Source organism: Typopeltis vanoorti, chromosome 3, assembly GCF_054136105.1.
Source record: "Typopeltis vanoorti isolate ZY-2024b chromosome 3, IOZ_Tvanoo_1.0, whole genome shotgun sequence".
NCBI classification, from domain to species: Eukaryota; Metazoa; Arthropoda; class Arachnida; order Uropygi; family Thelyphonidae; genus Typopeltis; species Typopeltis vanoorti.
The window spans coordinates 62,920,912-62,942,213 of record NC_143551.1 but is presented as its reverse complement, the minus strand read 5'-3'; the positions used below and the strand labels follow the sequence as shown (position 1 = coordinate 62,942,213).

Below are 21,302 nucleotides of genomic sequence, written 5' to 3'. Positions count from 1 at the left end.
CCACTGTTTCATTCTTGATATGAGACAAAGGAAAATATGATATGATAAGATCTGATACTGACAATCCCTAATTAGCCTAAACTCAGCTTGTTCTCTCCAATTTCTCTCTTCCACAATTTTTCTTAGCCTCTTCTCAAGTACACTTTTAAAAACTTGCCTAGAACATTCAATATTAGTACTAGTAGGTAAATTCCTCTGTAATTCATATATTCAGTTTTATTTCCCTTTTTATAGATGAAAAACAAAAGCTCAGCTCTACTTCACTCTAATCATCTGGAATTTGACCTTCTGAATTATGCAGTACAGCCACTGTAAAAGTTTTATACTTCCATACTTAAGCATTTCTAGTTGAATATCACCTATTCCAGCTGACTTTCACATCATGTTTTTGATGGCTTTCTATGTCAATTATTGATATATATACATTATGGATTAAATTATTAATATGGGTATTATTTATAATGCCTGGCAATTATGAATAATGACAAACAAAATCGGACAACGTAATAAATTTCACGTTGCTTATCATAATTTATCACATTGATGGGTCAATATGAATACTGCTATCATCTGGTCAGGCAAAGTGATAATAATAATTATTACGGGCAACTCCAGGGAGTCCTTAGACTCATCGAGGGAGGTCCCAAATCATATTCATCACAACTATCCGACATTCATACAGTATCTATCATACCTTGCCTTAAACTCATTCACTGTCACAGCATCCACCACAGACTCTGGAAGTCCATTCCACTCATTCACCACTCTAAAAGTAAAGAACCCAGCTCTAACATCCTTACTAACCACACTTTTGCCCAGTTTCCATGGATGTCCCTAGTCCTCCCACAACCAACACTGTTCTCAAAAATATCTTCTGAATTAATTTTATAGAAACCCTTCAGTAATTTGAATGTCTCAATCATATCTCCTCTCCTCTGCCTATCAACCAATTTTTGCAACTCACAAATCCTCAACCTGTTCTCATAAGGTTCCTTCCACAGACCTGCTATCATCTTGGTCACTCACCTTTGGATCCTCTCAACCTCCTCCCCATCAAGAAGAAACCTAGGTGACTAAATCTGGGCACAGTAGTCGAGATGGGGTCTTATCAAGGCTCAATACAGAGGAACAATAACCTGCTTGTCTCTGCTTGTGAACGTATTCTTCAGCAACCAAGTGATTTGATGAGCTGATTTGGCCACTTTTGCAATGTGCCCCCTAAACTTCAACTCCTTATCCACCAACACTCCTAAATCTCGTGCCTCATCTATTTCCTGGAGTACAGTTCCACCAATGTAGTAAACTGCTGCTAATCTTTTCACCCCAAAATGCATAACCTTACATTTTGCCACATTAAATTGACATCCATTGTCCTTAGCCCAGACCTCCAATCTATCCAAATCATCTTGCAAAATTTTGACATCATCTGCATTCACTATTGCCCTACCCAACTTTGCATCATCTGCAAACAAATGAACTGTTCCTCTCAGATCCTTTCCTATATCATTAATGAACAAATTAAACAGCAGTGGTCCAAGAACAGATCCTTGTGGTACACCACTAGTTCACAGGCAATCTTGTGGACTCTACTCCTGAATAAACCACTCCCTGATATCTCTCCGTCAACCACCCTCCTATCCATCTCACCAACCCTATATCCCCCCACATGCTGCAATTTACTGATTAGAATTCCATGTGGTATCCTGTCAAAGGCCTTAGCAAGGTCCAGTAGAATCACTGTAAACCCATTACCCTTATCCAGTTCAGCCATCACTGTGTTATAATACGTGAGCAAGTTACTGAGGTATGACCTACCTTTCACACAACCATGCTGTCCACAATACAGTATCCCATTTTCATCTATCCAATCTTGTATTTTCCTCTTGACTATTTTCTCCAAGACCTTGATAATGATTCCTGTTATGCTGATTGGCCGGTAATTTTCAACAGCAGCCTTGAAAACACCTTTATGCAGCGGAACTATTTTCCCCTCTTTCCACCCCCTTGGGACTGACCCAGACCCGAGGCTCAAATTAAACAAAATGGTCAAGGGTACTGACAATTCTTTAGCCGCTTCACGTACGACACGAGCTGGTATACCATCCAATCCCACAGATGTATTGACATTGAGGTTCTGTAATAGACTAGTTACCTCTACTTCATTCATCACAATTCCAGTATAAGCTGTTGGTTCTTCCATTCCTGCAATGTCACCACCTAGATGATATACTCTTGCAAAGTGCTCACTCAGTAATTCCACTATATCAACTGATTCGGTTACCTCCCTACCCTCAGCATTTTTTAAAATCATTCTGTCTGCCATGAGCATTTTTCCTTTTACTTGCAACATATTGAAAAAACTGTTTGGGATTCTCTTTAGCCTGCATGGCTAAAGAGAATCCCAAAAGATTTGTAATCCACTTTTGCTTTTCTTACCACCCTTGTTACCATCCTGGCCTGAGCTTTATACTGTTCCTGCACCTGCTGGTCACCTTTCTCCTTAAATTCCCTCCACAATTGTTTTTTTTTTTTTTTTTTGCAGCTCAAGCTTAATAGTGTTATTCATCCATTTAACCACTACTTGATTTATTATTCAGACTCTTGGTATACAGTCAACCATTACCTCCTGCAAACACTTCTTAACCACCTCCCATGCACTATCAACATCCAGCCCTTGCAGTTTTACATGCCATGGCACTGAGCCAAGCACACTCCTAAGCTTGTCATACTTACCAGCCCAGTAATTCCACATGTACCCTGTCTTAATTGTAAATTCCACTCCTTTAGCCACCTCCCAAGTCATGACCTTATGGTCACTCTCACCAATTGGTGGCAACATGGTCATGTTCGTTACAGCCACATTCTCAGTTGCAATTACTAGGTCAAGCACTCTCTGTCCCCTGGTATTTTCCACTACATGCTGTCGCAGATAGTTGTCCCTTAATAACCGCATAAAATCCAATTCCTTCCTCCCATGTGCCCTCTCCTCTTTCCAGTCAATGTTACCATAATTGAAATCACCCATAATAACTACCCTCCTTCCACTCATTTCTTCTATTTGCCTATGCATACTATCCCCACCATCTATTCCATCACTTGGTCTATAGCAGCACCCAATTGTATATTTTGTTCTGTTAGATTCTATTTCACACCAAACAGCCTCAAATGTGCTCTTTTCTCTATCCTGCAGTTCAACTTCTATACTCCTTGGCTGCAACTCATCAGCTATCATCAATAACACTCCTCCCCCCTTTTTATTCTCCCTGAACACGCTATACCCGTCGCATTCAATCCCACTAGCTTTATCATCTTCTGTCAGCCATGTTTCACTAATACCAACAACCTGTGGCCTGGAAGTACCAACCAAGGCCAAAAACTCTTCCTTCTTGTTCCTAATACTCCTGGCATTAGTGTACATGAATTGCAGAAGCCTATTAGTCCCATCCCTACTTTGATGCCTTATACTAACTATCCCATTCTGATTTGTTGTCCTTCGTACTTGCTCGGGCATATTATATTCATTCATATACTCAACTGCCTCTCTAAAGTCTGCATATTTACTAATAATGATACCTTTTTTTGGCAGTATTAGAAGCGGTAAGGGTTGTGAGAGTAAAGATTCTTCAGATTTTTTTTTGTTGGGAGATGTCAATTTTGTAACAATTTGTCCAATTTTTCCAAAATCAGCATATTTGACAATTAAAAAAAAAAGTGAGAGTCAAAACTCAAAGTGACTTGGCCCATAACATATAAATGAATTAACATCATATACAGTATTGGAATATGTATATGGCAATTTGATTCAATATTACGTTCACACTGAAGAAAGATTTCAGATATTACAGGTATTGTAATATGTATATGGCAATTTGATTAAATATTACGTTCACACTGAAGAAAGATTTCAGATATTGCATAATGCCCATATCGCTATTGGTCATGTCAGTAGAAACTGCATGGAAAAAGAATTAAGTACAAAATATAAAAATATTACAAGGGAGATGATTGTAATTTAGCTTAGGTTAGGAGTTTTTTTTTAAATCAAATTGCCTGGGAATGTAGGGAATGTAGCTTTATTCATAATGTTTGGTCAATTTAATAAATTAATCAATATTTATCAGGCTGTGCAGCCGTTTTAGTCATTATTTATAATGGCCGGGTATTATGAATAATGACGTAAAAAAGCATACAATTGGCCCCACTTGGCCCATAACACATATACTCATTTCAAAGTAACTACTTATGCATCTAGAATATTTATCTTCAGTTTTCATGCCACCTTTACCATCTCTGATTCCTTTTATAGTACTTTTTCCTATGTTTCTTAGCTTTTCGTGATAGCTTCCAGAACTTTCTGCCGTCTTCCTGATTTTTATCTTTTATATTCTTACTAAAGTCTTCATATGACTTGGCTATTTTCATTTTTCTTTCTAACTCAAATTTGCTACATATATTTATATATATCTATTTCATAACTTTAGTTTTTAAAGGCTCCTAATTTTTTTCTCACTCTTTAGTCTTAATTAACTGAAACTAAACATTCAACTGAACTTTGTACTGGGAATATTAAGCAAAAAAGCATACAATAATTTATTTTGTTGATAGATGAGAATCCATTTCAGATATAAAATAAAATAACTTGAATTTTTTAAATTAATCAAGTTTTCCTATCTTCAGTTATAATCATAGAGATTTGTACTTTGAGACTTGTTTTTTTTATATATCATATTATTATTTGATCACATTAAAAAAAATGCTGTACTTTTTAAATCCTAATTAAGCACTTAAGATATATATATATATATATATATATATATATATATATATATATATATATATATATATATATATATATATATATATATATATATATATACACACATACCATTCAAGAACAGCAAAAACAGATGCAAACTATAATGCATGAAATACTGGAATCTCAAAATATCCTATTAAGTGGATGCTCAAAAATATATGAAATAAGAAAATATTTTTATAGAAGAAAACTTATTTCACTTCACCATTCAGTCCTAATGTCTGTATCTTCTGCCATAAAGGTTTACGAAAAAAGAACAACAATTTTTTGTGAACACCACTTTCAGTGATATAAAAGAATGCCTGAAAGCAAAAATGTGATAACATTAAGACATGGGTAGCAATAAAAATTTCAATTTGTTTTAAACAGGCATGGTCATCAACTGATATTTTTAATTTCATGTTTCCATCACTGATGACAAGCATTTTTCATAAATTATGGTCAACTCTCATGACAGCAAATATTGCTGTTACTCAAAAAATAAAATAAAATAAAAAATTTTTAAATAAATAAAAAAATAAAAATTCACTATAACAGACCAACCTCCTTGAATTATGCTAAACTTTGCTATGTTAAAGAAATTCACTATTGATGTGGTCCCTGCTATAATGAGAGTTGATTGTGTTGAAAACTTCTGTTCCAAAGCTCTTCAAAAGGAAATTACATATGATTAGCATAACTAATTGTGGTGTTCTGATGATTTACTGAGAGGTGACCCTAAATGAAAGAATGATTTTATGATACAAAAACAGGGCAACATTTTCGTTCAACCACAGGGATCTTGAATTCTGTTACTATATAATCAATATAACAAGGATTATATTGATATATCAATATAAATAGACTGCTGTTATTTCCTATAAAATATGAATAGAACCACAGAAGTCTCCCATCATCAGCTTAACAATGTTAATTACCAACCTCACAAATAACAGTCTCCACTCATATTTGAATGCATAAAAATCAATAATTTTATCAATAATAAAAATTAATGAATACCATAAAATTGATGATTTAATTTGCTGAAATGTCAGTGTTCTGTAAATGTAAACCTAACATATAGAGGACTAATGTACAAGGATGGTGTTTTAACTCGGGTTCTTTTAAAAATAAATACTAATATTAAATACAAATTAAGTATAATGTCATCAGCAGAAAAATCAATCATTTATTTTAAAACAATGACTGAAAAGCAGAATATTATTATCATCATCACTGCAGTTTTTTGGATTGTATCTGAGGAGTGTATAGAATGCTATGACAGTCCAACATACAATATTGCTACTAGTTTCTTATTAACAAAGATGCAAAAACAAAATACAAATGGTAGGCTAAAAGATTTTTTTAACATTAATTTTAACATAAAAGGTTCTTTCAAAATTATTAATATTTAGTTTAAAGCTATTTTAGCAGAATAAACAAATTTGCTTTAGTGAACAGAAATTTATTTAGGAATTTCCATGAACTTTTGGGTTCTTTTGCAAGCAAACCATGGCTATATTATTATTATTATTATTATTATTATTATTATTATATGTCACCTCCAGGGAGTCCAAAGACTCATCGAGGGAGAGTGTGCCAAAAGCATCGAACGGTTCCAACTACTAACTGCGCCCAAACTTGCTTAACTTTTTGCTGAGCCATTAGTAGCAGAGGCTCTAACCTTTGCTTGCATGTATAGCATGATGCATTCAATATATATATATATATATATTTAAATGGAAATATATAAGAGGGAAGACTTCCACAAGACTATCCCAGAAGAAGGAATGAATGAAGGTAAAAAAAAAAGTTCTGTGAGTTTGAAATTTAACTGTGAAGGAGTGTTAAACAACTGCTTGAACATGTTAGACATGTGAAAGCAGCAGTTTAACTGACTGCTTTCATCATTTAGTCAATCAATTCAGGTGGCAAGCCAAATCATAAGATTTGAGGTTGGCCAATGTCAGGCAGATGTAGCAAGATGGTTGCATTTAAGTCATACTGTGGTTCATAGATGGTGGAACCAATTCCAACAGTCACAAACAGTATCTTGGAGGTGTAGTGCAGGAAGGCCTGCAGTAGGATGACCGATATCTCCAATTATCTTGCTTGCTGAAACAGGAGTGCTATTCCAAATCAGTTATGACCTGATCTCATATTGGCTATAACATATACTGCAGTATATATATCTCATATACTGCTTCCGCTGTGTGCAGAAGGCTTCACAAAAGTGGTCTATATGCTAGCTGCCAGTGGTCTGTGTGCCTCTATCCTCAATGCCAGGAGAGAATTCCAAGAAGGGAGACCACATTCCTTATTGAGGTACTTTGACAATCTCATGTTGACTTCTTGTTTTTGACCATTGTCTTCATGTACCCATTTGATACTGAATTAAACTATTTATTTACAATTTTTATAGGTGTTTCTTTCACATCTCATATCATCCTGTTTTTCATTGAATTTCATCATATAGTTTTTTTGAGTTATTGTAATTTTTCTCTTTCTTCCTTAATTTATGGAAACCAGTGTATATTAAATTATCATGTATATAATGTGTGTGTGTGCGTGTGTGTTAACACACACACAGTGTATGGTGCACAAAAAACAGTACTGATTAACTACAACAATATATGTTAGAGAGCAAATGGGTTTATTAACAAAGAAATATATGTTTACACCTGATGATATGTACATCCACAACTATCGGTGGAATCTTGGTCGAATAAAGCATTAATGGCAGTTGGTTATGTGCTGAATGGGACCTTGTCTTTCAAGACAGGTTTTGTACTGCATGTGAAGGCTCTCTATCATCATGTAGAACGAGGGTTGGATATCTGTTGGACATATTGTGTAATTTTATCCCTTACTCCAGTGGTTCTCAAACTGTAGGGCACGACCCCGGGGGGCACGAATAGCTTGAAGGGGGGGCACCACTGCATACTTTCCTACAGATAAAAATTAAAACTGCCCTAAATCAGTTTTAAAAATAACAACAAATAAAAATACAGAAAGAAAAACTTTTGATGATACAGGTTTTAATTATCATGAATTTAAAAATAACTAATAATTATTTTCTTCACTCGCACTTATAAAACGCGTGTGCCAGAGGTTAGTTAAATATTGTTTCATTTCTGTACATATTTTGGTTAATTGCAAGTGTTAAAATTAATTTTTATTGTAGGCCTAATATTGTGATGCTTTAATTATTTTGTATCAAAAACTGTTAAATAGTATGTAGAAAACACAAAATAAACTGAATAAAACGTCAAACTTAGTATGACTTCTATTTTGATAAATAAAACTGGTGGGGGGGGCATGACAGTGTTTTCTCTTGTCAGGTGGGACTCAGAGGTAAAAAGTTTGAGAACCACTGCTTTACTCCATCAAGGTTTGAAGGCAGGTCATGGGGGAATACCTATTCCTTCAACATATCCCAAATGAAGGCATCAAGCAATGTGAGGTCAGGAGAACATAAAAGGTTGGTGTTTTTTTTTAATAAAAGGTACAGAAATTCTGTGAACCTTGAAATTAGCTTCCTAGGGAAGTGACAAATATGCTTTAGAACCAATGTGTGACAGGTTGTGACAATGTGTGACAGGTTGCTTTGTCCTGTTGGAATAACAGTGCATGAAATGGAATGTTTTTTGCATGACACATCCTATACAAATCCTGAGTGAACAGAACCTACACATTTTCAATGTAGTGTTAGGTATTCAAGGTCATAGCTACACCACTCTCTTCAATGAAGGAGGGCCCAATTATGCCATGGCATCAAGACAATGGTCAGAAATTGCACAACATGCAATGACCTTCCTGCTCTGAAGAGGTTTCTCTTGGACAAATTCAGTTCTTGAGAAACCAAGAAACCTGTAGGTCCATCTGTTTATTTACATGACTGCTTAGATGGAAATGCACTTCATCCAAGAACCAGACATTACAAAGGATTGATCTTCATAGACATTAGGCCAGTACATGTACACAGTATTCCCACTGTGCAGCGCTGCTGTTAAACACCGACCCACCTGAATGATGCATGAAAAGGCACCAAGCTAGTTAAGGATTCTCTAGTAATTTTATAAAGGATGTAAAATGCTATTTTCAGGTTATCTTCTCTATTAGCAATTAATATTTGATCATCTGTATACAATAACAAATATAGTTGTTAATTTGAACTGTATTCTGTGATATTTACACTTTGCCATTCTGTTAATATTTGACTGATTATATATATATATATATATATATTTTTTTTTTTTTTTTTCAAATACTGATCCAATACATAAAAGAGATGTTCAATAAATAACAATATACATCAATAAAAGTTTATTGATATGTTTTGAAGAGTTGCAGGTCATAGTTGTTTGGGAATACTTCTTGCAGAAGGCTGTTCCATAGGATGGAGGCAGATGGAATAAAACAGAAACTTTAATATATATATATATATATATATTAAAGAACACTGATGACATATATATTCCAGTCACAGAACTCTTATTTTTTTTATAATTCTGTAGTTATAATGCTAGTTTTTATTGTAGAGTATATTTTCATAATAATATATTTTACCATTTTTTATTAATTATGAAGGTAATTTATTTTAACAATTATTTCAAAAACTATTTCTTTTTACTCAAAGGTTTTTCATAATATAATAATAGGATATGAACATTTAAGATGAATTCCCTTTGTTTTTCAGTTAATTTCAGGACAAGGTATTAGAGCTGTTGCACAAATTGAATAATCTTATTCAGCAATAGGGACTGATGGGATACCAGCAGGTGTGCTAAAAGAGTTCAAACAACTAAAAGTGTTCAGTTGAACTGCCCATTCCTTTGATCAGGCTGTTTAATATGAGTCTCAGAACAGGGAAGATTCCACAGGAATGGAAGGAATGTATGGTAATTCCATTGCACAAGAGTGGTGCAAAGACCGATGTAATGTATTCAACTATCAACCAATTAGTATCTCAGGAGTGATGGTGAAGATTTTGGAAAAAATGGTTAGGGCTCGCATTCAGAAATAGGTTGACAGTAAATCTCTACTTTGTAATGAACAAAATGGGTTTACTAAGGGAAGGTAATGTTTTAGCAACTTGCTCACATTCTATAACAATGTTATCATTGAACTAGACAAGGGGAATGGATATACCATGATAGACTATAGCATAAATTGGAGAAAATGGGTTTGGGTTATAGAATATTAGCATAGATAAGAGGATGGCTGACTGATAGATATCAAAAAGTGGTATAAGATTTAAGGTAACAAGTGGTTTACCAAAAGGATCAGTGCTTGGTCCACTGTTATTCAATCTGTACATTAATGATATTGGAAAGGATTTGACAAGCGACATACAGCTGTTTGCTGATGATGCAAAGATATGTAGGGTAATCAGGAATGCTGCTGATATGCAGTACTTGCAGAATGATTTGAATATGCTGGAATTGTGGCCATGGAGAAATGGGTATCAGTTCAATGTCAGTAAATGTAAATTATTCACTTCGGCATAATTAGATATCCAATGTCATATTATATTGGTGGGGTTAGGCGAGAAGAAATTGATGAGGTTAGGGATCTTGGGGTGTTAGTAGACAGGAAGTTGAAGTTCAGGGTCCATGCGGCAAAGATTGCAAATACAACTCAAAAGATAATTGCAATGCTGAAACGAATTACACATATAAAGATAAGGATGTCATTTTGCCTCTTTACAAGGCATTGATAAGACTTCACTTGGATTATTGTGCACAGGTCTGGTCTCCTGGTTTCCATTGTGATTCTGATATATTGGAGAAGTACAAAAAAGAGCATTAAAAATGATATCAGGATTGTGGAATACTGATTATGAAGACAGATTGAGAATTTGTAGACTGCAGACACTAGCAAACAGGAGAAAGAGGGGAGATATGATTGAGACTTACAAACTTCTGAAAGGGTCATACAGGATTTCAATTGATGAAATTTTTCAATTTATGGAAGGTGGTGAAAGGACAAGAGGGCATCTTTGAAAGCTGAGAATGAAGGCCCTAAGAAGGGGATGAGGGCTAGATTTTTCTCTCAGAGGGTGGTGCGTGATTGGAATGGATTGCCATTGGATGTTGTGAATGCAAGCAGTGTGAATGAATTCAAAAATAAGTATGATAGCTATTGTGTGTGTGTGTGTGTGTAGTATATGGCCTTCCTTGATGAGTCTCTGACTCTCTGGAGGTTTCTAATAATAATTATTATTATTTTGAAGTTAAAGGCTGATTCATTAAATGTGCAACCTTTCCAAATCTATTGTTTTTCTAGTATGTAGAAGATATTAAAATATCTTTTCCATAATCGTGTACCTTTCTTTTTAATGTTACTGTATATATTTTTTTATCCAGACTCTAGAAGATTTATTCCTCTGTGATTTGAACATTTTGATTTTGCCTCTTTCTTAAAAACAGGCTATACACAGGAGCCACAGAAAGAGTTTGTAATAGTAACTTTTAGAACAGACACAGTCCTTAATAGGACTGCATCTATGGTACTTTGGTTGGAGCTTTTTGGTAGTTTGTTATAACAAGTGAATTTGTCATAATGGGATTTGTTATAGCAAGAGTTGTGGTAATAGATTTCTTTCAATCATGTCGATATGTTCTTGATTTCCAAATTTTCTTTAATAATCTCTTATGTAATTTCAAGCCAGCATATTTAAATAATTTCATATTTATATTATCTCTTTCAGGTGCTTTATTTATTTTTTTCCCATAGAATTTCAGTTAATTCATCTAGTGATATAATTTCTATTTGTTATTGTTATTTATTAAGAGTTTTAAAATTACCTTTTCCTAAATTTTCATAACCATTCCATTCTGTTTTTTACTTAGGATATCAATATTACTTTGTTTTCTTTATTCAGATATTATAGAACTTTATATGTTGATGACTGTGTTATATATAACTCTGTTTTTAGTTCTTTTACATAGTTATTCATGTTTTCTCTATGTAAGGTTCTACTTTCTCTTTTGGCTATGGCATTCTTTCTCTTATCATTTGTTTTCTATTATACTGGAACATTTTCTATATGCTTCATTTTTCGCTTTTATTTATTTATTCTTTTTTTTTTTTTTTTTTCAATGTGATCATTTCAATTCTTGATACAGTTTGCTATTTTTCCCCTATGCCACCATCTGCTGCTTTCTTTATTACATTACTTATATTCTTCTATTTATTTCAACATATTCATTTACTTCTATTTATTTTTAAAAATTCTCTTTTAATTTAATTTGGTGTTGTTCTCTAATGTTTTCTTCCTCTTAAATATTCTTTATATTAATTTTTGTCACCATTTGTTTCAATTAACAATCTTTCAAAGTAATTACTCTATATATCTAGAATAGCAGCTTTGTCTTCCATTTTCATGACATAACTACTGATTCCTTTTACAGTACTCCATCTTCCATATCTAAACTCTTTCAACAGTCACTAGATCATTTTGCTGCCTTCATGATATTTATCTTCTGTATTCTCACTAAAGTCTTCCATGATTTGTGTTTAGCTCTTTTTACAAGCTTGGCTTTCTCATATTTTTCTCTGTATTCTCAGATGCAAATATAGAGAATCAGAGAACTAAGGCTAATTGATCTGCTGGCCTACCTGTTGGGAACTTTTGATATGCTTCTTCTTTTTCAGGGCTGCCTTTAACTTCTTGAGTTCCCCATAAGTTCAGGTTTTTCTAAATGGCAGTCACTATAAGAAGTCGAGTATTGAACAATGAGTCAGAAGTCCTGTCAGTCTCTGCATTCCTTATTGGCAATATGAAGATTTTCCTCACAGTTATCACCTTTAAGCAATTGCTATACTACATTACTACTCAGTTGTAAATTATTTCTCATATCTTTTAAATAATTTCTCTATTCTGTCAATTCTTGATTCTCTCTCCGTTAGCAATCTGCAGCAATAACTGAATTTTGAAAGTTCAATCACTGCTGCCATTGATCATTGTATAGTTATTTCAAGATGTTTTCCCACAAATTGAACAGTTAATAAAGCTCCTCAAAGCTTTATGTCTCATAAAAACAGTTGTTGGTGAGCACAATTTAGTTAATATTCTTCTTCTTCTCCAAATTCTGCCAGGAATATTGGGAGTCTGTAAATGCTTTCAATCAGTTTTCTTATCCTCACCATTGGTCTCAGTTCAATAAAACCCTTCTTCTCACATTGTATTAGTTAATCTCCTTTGTGTATTTTTAGGATAATCTATTATTATTTTCTTATGCATCTCCATGGAATCAAAGATTTGTTGGGGAAGGTCCACACTAACCATTATTCACATAATACTTTTCATATTTCTTGAATTCAATCACAGACAAAGCATTTACAGCCAACTCTAGTAACCTATTCCACTCACTCTCTCTAAGTGAAAAACTTAATCCTCATACCCTTACTAACCAATTTTTTTTTTTTTAATGTTGTGTCCATACACAAGAGGCTGGTTGATCAACCTATAGTACATTATTATCATGTATGAAGTGGATTGGGAAAGGAGGAACTTGTTCACATTTGATATAAATGACTGTAAATTGTATTCCTTGGGAAACACAGCAGGTGAGAGACTGTTCTACAGTGCAGCAGTTGCAGGGATGAAGGAGGAGGAAAAGAAACTTGTTCTGTTTGTTTCTAGGTGTACTGTGAAGGAATGTTGAGCAGCAGCTGCACGAGTTCCAATGAGCTTAGTACTGAGTGAAGGAATTATTGATGTTATTTCAGATGAGCATTTCCCATGGAAATATTTGTAGAATATACATACTGCAGAAACCACACGTCTGTGTGAAAGTGGGGGGGGGGGGGAAGAGAGTTGGTAAGAGATGGGTCATTAATAAGTCTAATTGCTCTCCTCTGTATTGAGTCAAGCATTTTGAGAGAGCTTTCAGGGGCCCCACCCCCATATGTGGGAGCAGTATTCAATAGCTGGGCGGATTTGTGATTTGTATAATGTTAACAGCTGTTCAGGGGGTAAGGTAACATCTTGAGCAAAAGAGAAATCCTAGTTTTTTTGAAGCAGAGGATGCAATGGTTGTGTGTGTTTATGCCAGGAGAGGTTTGATGTGAGGGTAATTCCAAGAAGAGAGAGATCTCAAACTGTCTGGAAATTTGGGTATCGTTAAAAAGGATACCGGGAAAAAATTATTCTTTTTTATGGGGAATAGTGCAGAACTGGGTTTTATATGAACTCCATTGTAGGATGGTTTGGAGATCGGAATTGAGGGTGATGGTGGTTGATGATCTGTAGGTTGAGGTGAGTTGTCTAGGGTAAGGTTTATCAAATGCAAGCGAGGAGTGTAGTGTGCTGTTGTCTGAAAAACTGTGTATTGGGTTGGAGGTCAATTCTGTCCTCTCACCAACCCTCTTTCAAGAGTTGGTGAGAGGACAAAACCTTGTGGAGCCCCAGCATTAATTGAATGGTGAGAGGATAGGGAGTCATCCACCATCACACACAGTGTGTGTCCAGACAGAAAGCTGGCAATCCAACTACAGAAGTCCTGGGTCAGACCGAATGATGGTAGTTTGCTTAGTAAGACTTTGCCAGACCTGGTCAAAGGCTTTGGAGATATCAAGTGCAACCACTTGAGATTCGCCAAACTTCTCCATGGCATTTGTCCAGAGATGGGTGACATATGTGAGCAGATCTCCTATTGATCGGCAGTGATGGAATCCATACTGGTGGTCATTTATTAGGTGGGTGTCTTCAAGGTAGTATAGGAGTTAGGAATTGATGATTTTTTCCATTACTTTTGAAAGGACTGAGGTAAGTGAGACAGGGCGTAGTTGGACGGCAGTGACTTGTCACCCTTCTTGGGAATGAGCTGAATATAGGCTAATTTCCAGTTTGTGGGATAGATTCCAGTGGAGTAAGAGAGTATATATAGGCGACATAGAATAGGAGTCAGTTCTGGTGTGCAAACTTTCAGGACAATTGAGAGAATGCCATCAGGGCCAGGAGACTTTTTTTGTGTCTAATTTGGACAGTATTTTTCTGATCTCATCCTGACAAAAGGATATAGGGGGCATTGTATATTGGGTGTCTGGAATGGTTAGGGACATTCTCTTAACAATTTCCTGGGAGGTGGGAGTGAGGAAGCCTCATTCTCTTCCTACCTGTCATCATATATTGTAAAAAAGTTTTCTGCATTAAACTACAAAAACTTTAATAACTTATGTTTCTATCATATTCTCTTTTCCCTGCCTATCAACTAATTTTTTAACCTACAAATCTTTGATTTATATACTCATACGAAGCATTTCATGCTTGTCACTATCTCGGTCACTTGTTTTTGGATCCTCTTAACCACTTCCTCATCCCCAAGGAACACAGGAGACTAGATATGCGTGTAATAGTCTAGATGTGGCTATATCAAAGCCTTATAAAAAGTAACTTCTTTATCTCTCCTTGTCAGTGTGTTCTTCAACATGCAGGTACACTCTACAATATATTCTCTAAACTTCAACTTAGTACACAGTTTATTGTTATCATTTCATCCCAAAGTGCCTATTCTTATCCTTGCCACATTAAACTGATAACTATTATCATTTGCAAGGCTGTTTAAATCATTCCAGTGTCTCTATATTACCTTTGTTAACTATCACTCTATCCAGCTTTATACCATCAGCAAAATGACTGGGCATTTCCCCCCAAACTCATTTTCTATATCATTGATGCACAAGTTAACATGGCCAAAGTAAAAAGCCCTGCAACATACAGCTGGTCACTGACTTCCTGAATTCAACTCCTCTCTATGTTACTCATGACGTTTGTCCATCAATTACCTTCTTCTTACCATATTACCAATCTCATACCATTCCCATTTCCTCCTATTTATGTAACAAAGTTCCATCTGGTATCCTATTGAATGCCTCAGATAGTCACCTACCTTTTACCTAACTCAATTTTCAATTAAAAAAAAAAAAGGAAGTAAATTACTAAGGCAAGCTCTACCCTTAACAAAACCATGCTATCCTCATAGAATATGATATTCCTGAATAATTCTACAGTTTTTACCTCTGTCTTGGTGCTTAGTTTATGCAATGAAACTATTTTGTCTTCTTTCCACTCTCCTTAGAACCTTACTGGAAATGATGCTTACACAGAGACCTAATCCCAAAGCTGTATTTGCATGAAAATTCTGTGATATCCAAAGCATCTCTAATTCATTCATTAATTTTCAAAAATGGCAGGGGTGAATTCAAGATTTCTTTAAAAAAATTAAAACGATATTTTTTGATGACCAGAAATCCACTATTTTAACTACAAAAAATTTTGATACAAATCAGAACAAAATCAAATAAGCAAAAATTGATAACTAGTAAATAAAGTAGAAAATTAAGTTGGCATTAATTTTTAAATAAGGAAGTGAAATTTAAAGTAATTCATGTAGACAGGCTTATACATTGGTTACTCAGAACTATTAATTTTCAGGAAATAATGTATATTAAAATATTAATTATAACAACTTTAATTAACAGTTTCCTATATTTTAGGAATGCTATAGTGTCATCATCAGGGATCATAAAAACAATGATATGTGCATACTAGCACTAACAACGGGCAAATGAGACTGAAGAAAGGCAACCAAAGTCAGGCCTATTTCAAAAAAGATGCCGGCACACCAATATGAAAATTTACTAAAAGACTCAACTTTCAAGCCTCAACTACCTCTAAACACAGTAGTAAACCTATCATCCTTCACCCTGAAACTGGAAGCACTTAGCACACTTGCACGTGTTCACAACTACACACCAGTTCTTAAAAAAATTCCTGCAGAAGAAATAAAAATCCAAGTAGAATGAGGTATCCTCAGTCTTCCCAACCACATTATCAACAACTCAGACTGGATGTAGCTAATGTACTCACTCATGCTAAACCACCAAAAAGCTACCCCTCAAGAAAAGAACTTGAAGCTCTGCAAGAAATTAAAAACAACAGAATAATAATTACCAAAGAGGATAAGGAAAATGGCACTGTGGTTTTAAACCAAATAGATTACAAAGGTAAGCTTACCTCCTTACTTTGTGATAGCTCTACCTATAGATTATTATCCCACCAATACATAGATCAGTACACTCTGTAGGCTCCTTAAAAAGGTTACCTCTTAGTCTGTGAAAGTCACAAACTAAAACTGTATAACTCTAGATCCCCCAGATATATGGGCTACCAAAACTCCATAAACAAAATAAGCTATTATATCCCATTGTGGATGGCATTGATTCACCCACATATAAATTAGCCAAACATTTAGCCAAAGTGTTCATACAATATACTGAGCAAATTGTTATAGCTCTGTTTTTAAGGGTGTTAATGACTCCATATTTTTGTGATGGGTGGTGGTATGATTTAGCATGTATGTATCGGCCAGTATGTGTTGGTTTGTGGTAGACCGTGAAGGATAGACTGCCTGAAGGAAGACGTGTGATCAGTGTATCCAGGAACTGGAGCGAGTTCTGATTTTCAATTTCGATAGTTAATTGTATGTGTTTATGCTGTTTGTTTAGGTGGCTAAGGAATGTGTTTAACGTTTGTTGTCCATGTGGCCAGATAATGAAAACATCGTCAACCTATCTAAGACACATTGTACATTTTAGAGTGAAGGAATTAAGAGCACTTTGCTCAAAAGCTTCCATATAAAAGTTAGCAATTCGGGGGGGATAGTGGTGAGTCCATGGCCATGCCTTCTTTTTGTAGACAAAATTTATTTTGCCACACGAAGTAACCAGAACGCTCCCGTTCCTGCATACACTGGTCACATGTCTTCCTTCACAGTCTACCCCAAACTGACACATACTGGCCAATACATTCATGCTAAATCATACCACCACCCATCACAAAAATATGGAGTCATTAACACCCTTAAAAACAGAGCTATAACAATTTGCTCTAATCAGCAAGCTCTTAAACAAGAATTAAAAATTATTAGCAACACATTTATAAATAATGGCTATAACAAAAACACTATTAATAAAGTTCTTCATAAAACTCATCAAAAAAGAATTTAGATTACACTAAAACCATAGTCATCCCATACATTAAAGGGTTATCAGAAAAAATCAACAGAATCCTACACCATTATAATCTCAATGCCACCTTTAAACCACCTACAAAATTAAAAAACATATTCAACTCCTCTAAGGATCCTCTCCTCTCATTGGCACATCCTGGAGTTTATTGCATCTACTGCACCTGTAACTTATCTTATATTGGTGAAACTGGACGTACAATCCCTATACATAAAAAAGAACACAAAAGACATTAAATATAACAATTTTGGTGAAGCAGGCCTCTCAGATCATGCGCTCAACACCTTACACCAAATTGATTGGAAAAGTACCCGCTCTTTACACTATACAAAAACCTGGTATGAAAGAAAATTTAAAGAAGCCTGCGAAATTCTGATTAACCACCTAATATCAACAATAATGGTTGCATGAAAATTCCAAGAATCTGGATGGCACATATTCAGCCTACTTAGTATCTAGCATATTTTAGGACTTTAAGCAACCTTCAGCTAGTATTGGAAACTATTCCATACCAACTGGTTGAAATTTTTATGTATAATCATGTTTTTAACATATATACATAAACACGTTGCTCTCCAGCCCAATGTAATTTTGTAACCAATTGATAATAATAATAGGACTCTAGCGCTGATCTAGTAAAGGTTTTTTTTTTTTTTTTTTCACCAGAGGTCAGGCCAATAAGTGTTGTAATGGTCGGTCAGTAACTTTTAGCAAGCCATGTAGATTGTAGTGCAGCTTGTTTCTCTGTATATAGTGTATATGCTCCAGAAGATGACCTTGATATGAAGGTCGAAACCTCGAGTGTGGATTTTGGTTTATATTAAACTAAAGTTTTACTCAAACATGGTAGTTTTCTCCATAATTTTCCAAAATGTATTCCAATCACCATGTAAGCCTAAAAGAAAGGATTCAACATTTTTCTTAACATATCTAAACAATCCACATTCAAGGATTACCTCATAAAAGGAAAACAACAACAGTCTCCCATTCCTAGACACTCTGACTACATGCCAGACTGATGGATCCCTAGCCTGTATTTACAGAAAACCCATATATACAGGTAGATAGCATTCACCAGAAGTCACCCAGAGGTGACTCCTGGTGAATGCTATCTACCTGTATGTCACCCCCCCCCCCAAAAAAAAACAATATGGATTATGAAAACTCTATAAAATTAAAAAGGTAAAATTATCGGTACACAATAAATAACGGAAAAAACTCACGTAGAAAGATTATTTATTAGTATAATTTTCACTGTGTGTCACAGGCATCTTCAGTACATTAAGCTCAAAATTAAACACTAACTGACAATTCCAAAAAGCGCCACTTAAGTAGCTGGTGTGAGATAACTAAAAAGGTCAATAACTTTCCTAAAAAAAAAAAAAAAAAAAAATAATAATAATAATAATAATACAATAAAAAGTTAGGAAAGATTAGCTGATTTGTAAAAAAAAATTTGTAAAAAAAAAAGGAAATACTATCTCCCGTAAGCCGTCGGATCTGTTTAAGTTAGGAGAATGAAGTAGAGTTTCACATGTTTCTGATACTTATATAAAAAATACTTTGGATTTCAAAAATAAAATTTCAGATCTTCATTTGGACGCTTCTGATATCATGATCAGTTTAGATGTTGTTTCTTTATTTACAAATGTGCCTCTTTCGGAAAGTATTGAATTACTACAACAGGAATTTCCTTCGGACATTGTAAACGTACTTGATTTTGTAATAAATTCTGGTTATTTTTCCTTTAAAAATAAGTTGTATCAACAAATTGAAGGAACAGCAATGGGTAATCCTCTTTCTCCTGCTATCTCCAATTTCTTTATGGAACATTTTGAACAACGTATCTTTGACAATATTTCTCCCAGACCTACGCATTGGTTCAGATATGTCGATGACATTTTTGCTGTATGGAATGGCTCTTCTGATGAACTTCAACAATTTCTCACTAAGTTAAACGCATTTCATCCTAGGATCAAGTTTACCCTAGAAATAGAATCAAATAAGCAGTTAGCCTTTTTAGATCTTCTTTCTTCGCCAACCAGATGGTAACCTACATTTCTCAGTTTATAGAAAGAAGACTCATACAGGCCATTATATCCATGAGGAATCTCATCACCATCCCAGTCAAAAGGCAGAAACTATTAAAACACTGGTTCATCGGGCCCACTCCTTTTGTTCTACAGACGATCTTTTACAGAAAGAACTACAATACATAACTTCTTCCTTTCTATCTAATGGTTATAAGAATTGCTTCATTGAAAGAACTTTGAGTAGTTTTAATATGTCTTCCTCTTCAAACACAGAGGAAATAACGTGCATTACTATCCCTTATGTACAAGGCATCAGTGAATGTATAGCAAAAGTTTTAAAACCACTGAATATTTTTGTTGCCTCTCGACCGTTTAGAAAAATCTCCACCTTTCTCACTTCTCCTAAGGACAAGCTTCCACATCTTAATCATCCAGGTGTCTACCAGATTCTGCTCTTGTGGATTATCTTATTTCGGACAAACAGGAAGATCTGCCTCTATTCGGCTAGAAGAACACCAATCTTATATTGAATACTTTAAACCTGAAAAGTCTGGACTTTCTGAACATGCCATCTTCACTAGACACAGAGTTCATTGGAGAAAGACAAGAGTTCTTCACAAAAGTCAGTTTCTCATGGAACGCCTTTATAAAGAAACATGTGAAACTCTACTTCATTCTCCTAACTTAAACAGATCCGACGGCTTACGTCTATCCCCTTTATGGGAGATAGTACTTTACAAATCAGCTAATCTTTCCTAACTTTTTATTGTATTAATTTTTTTTTTTTTTTTTTTTTTTTTTTTTTTTTTTTTTTTTTTAAGGAAAGTTATTGACCTTTTTAGTTATCTTGCACCAGCTACTTAGGTGGCGCTTTTTGGAATTGTCAGTTAGTGTTTAATTTTGAGCTTAATGTACTGAAGATGCCTGTGACACACAGGCGAAAATTATACTAATAAATAATCTTTCTACGTGAGTTTTTTCCGTTATTTATTGTGTACCGATATGTCTACTCACGGTTTACCTCTTTTAAAACTTAAAGGTAAAATTAATCAGTTCTGATAGCAGTGATCTAACTACTGAGCTCAACCATATTCTCAACACTTTTTACACAATGGCTAAAATCCCCCCAAAATATTAAAACCCTGTAACCACAGTCCCTCTCCCTTCAGAGCAGAGATTATTCAAAATCTATCACCATTCCATATATCCTGGGCACATCTGAAAAATTAACAAAAATCCTAAGGAAATAAAACTTTACAACCACTTACAGACCACATAAAAAATTGGCATTCCTTATCTGCTCCACCAAAGACCAGCCACATTCCCTAGACTTAGCAGGTATCTACCAGATATTTTGCAGTTGCAAACTGTCCTACTAAGGCCAAACAGGCAGGATAGCCAATAACAGGATTTCTGAACACAAGGACTACATCTAG

The 21,302-nt window shown here is 34.7% G+C and overlaps 1 protein-coding gene across 3 annotated transcripts in view; it reads right to left on the bottom strand.

Annotated features, from left to right (window-relative positions):
• The window catches only part of LOC150108202 (telomerase reverse transcriptase-like), a 432,232-nt gene that overhangs the window by 273,043 nt on the left and 137,887 nt on the right, over nucleotides 1–21,302 (bottom strand). For all 3 annotated transcript variants that reach the window (XM_090390650.1, XM_090390651.1, XM_090390652.1), the window contains exon 16: nucleotides 5,022–5,118. In XM_090390650.1, the coding sequence (XP_090246776.1) occupies nucleotides 5,022–5,118 (97 nt within the window). The remainder of the gene's footprint in view (nucleotides 1–5,021; nucleotides 5,119–21,302) is intronic.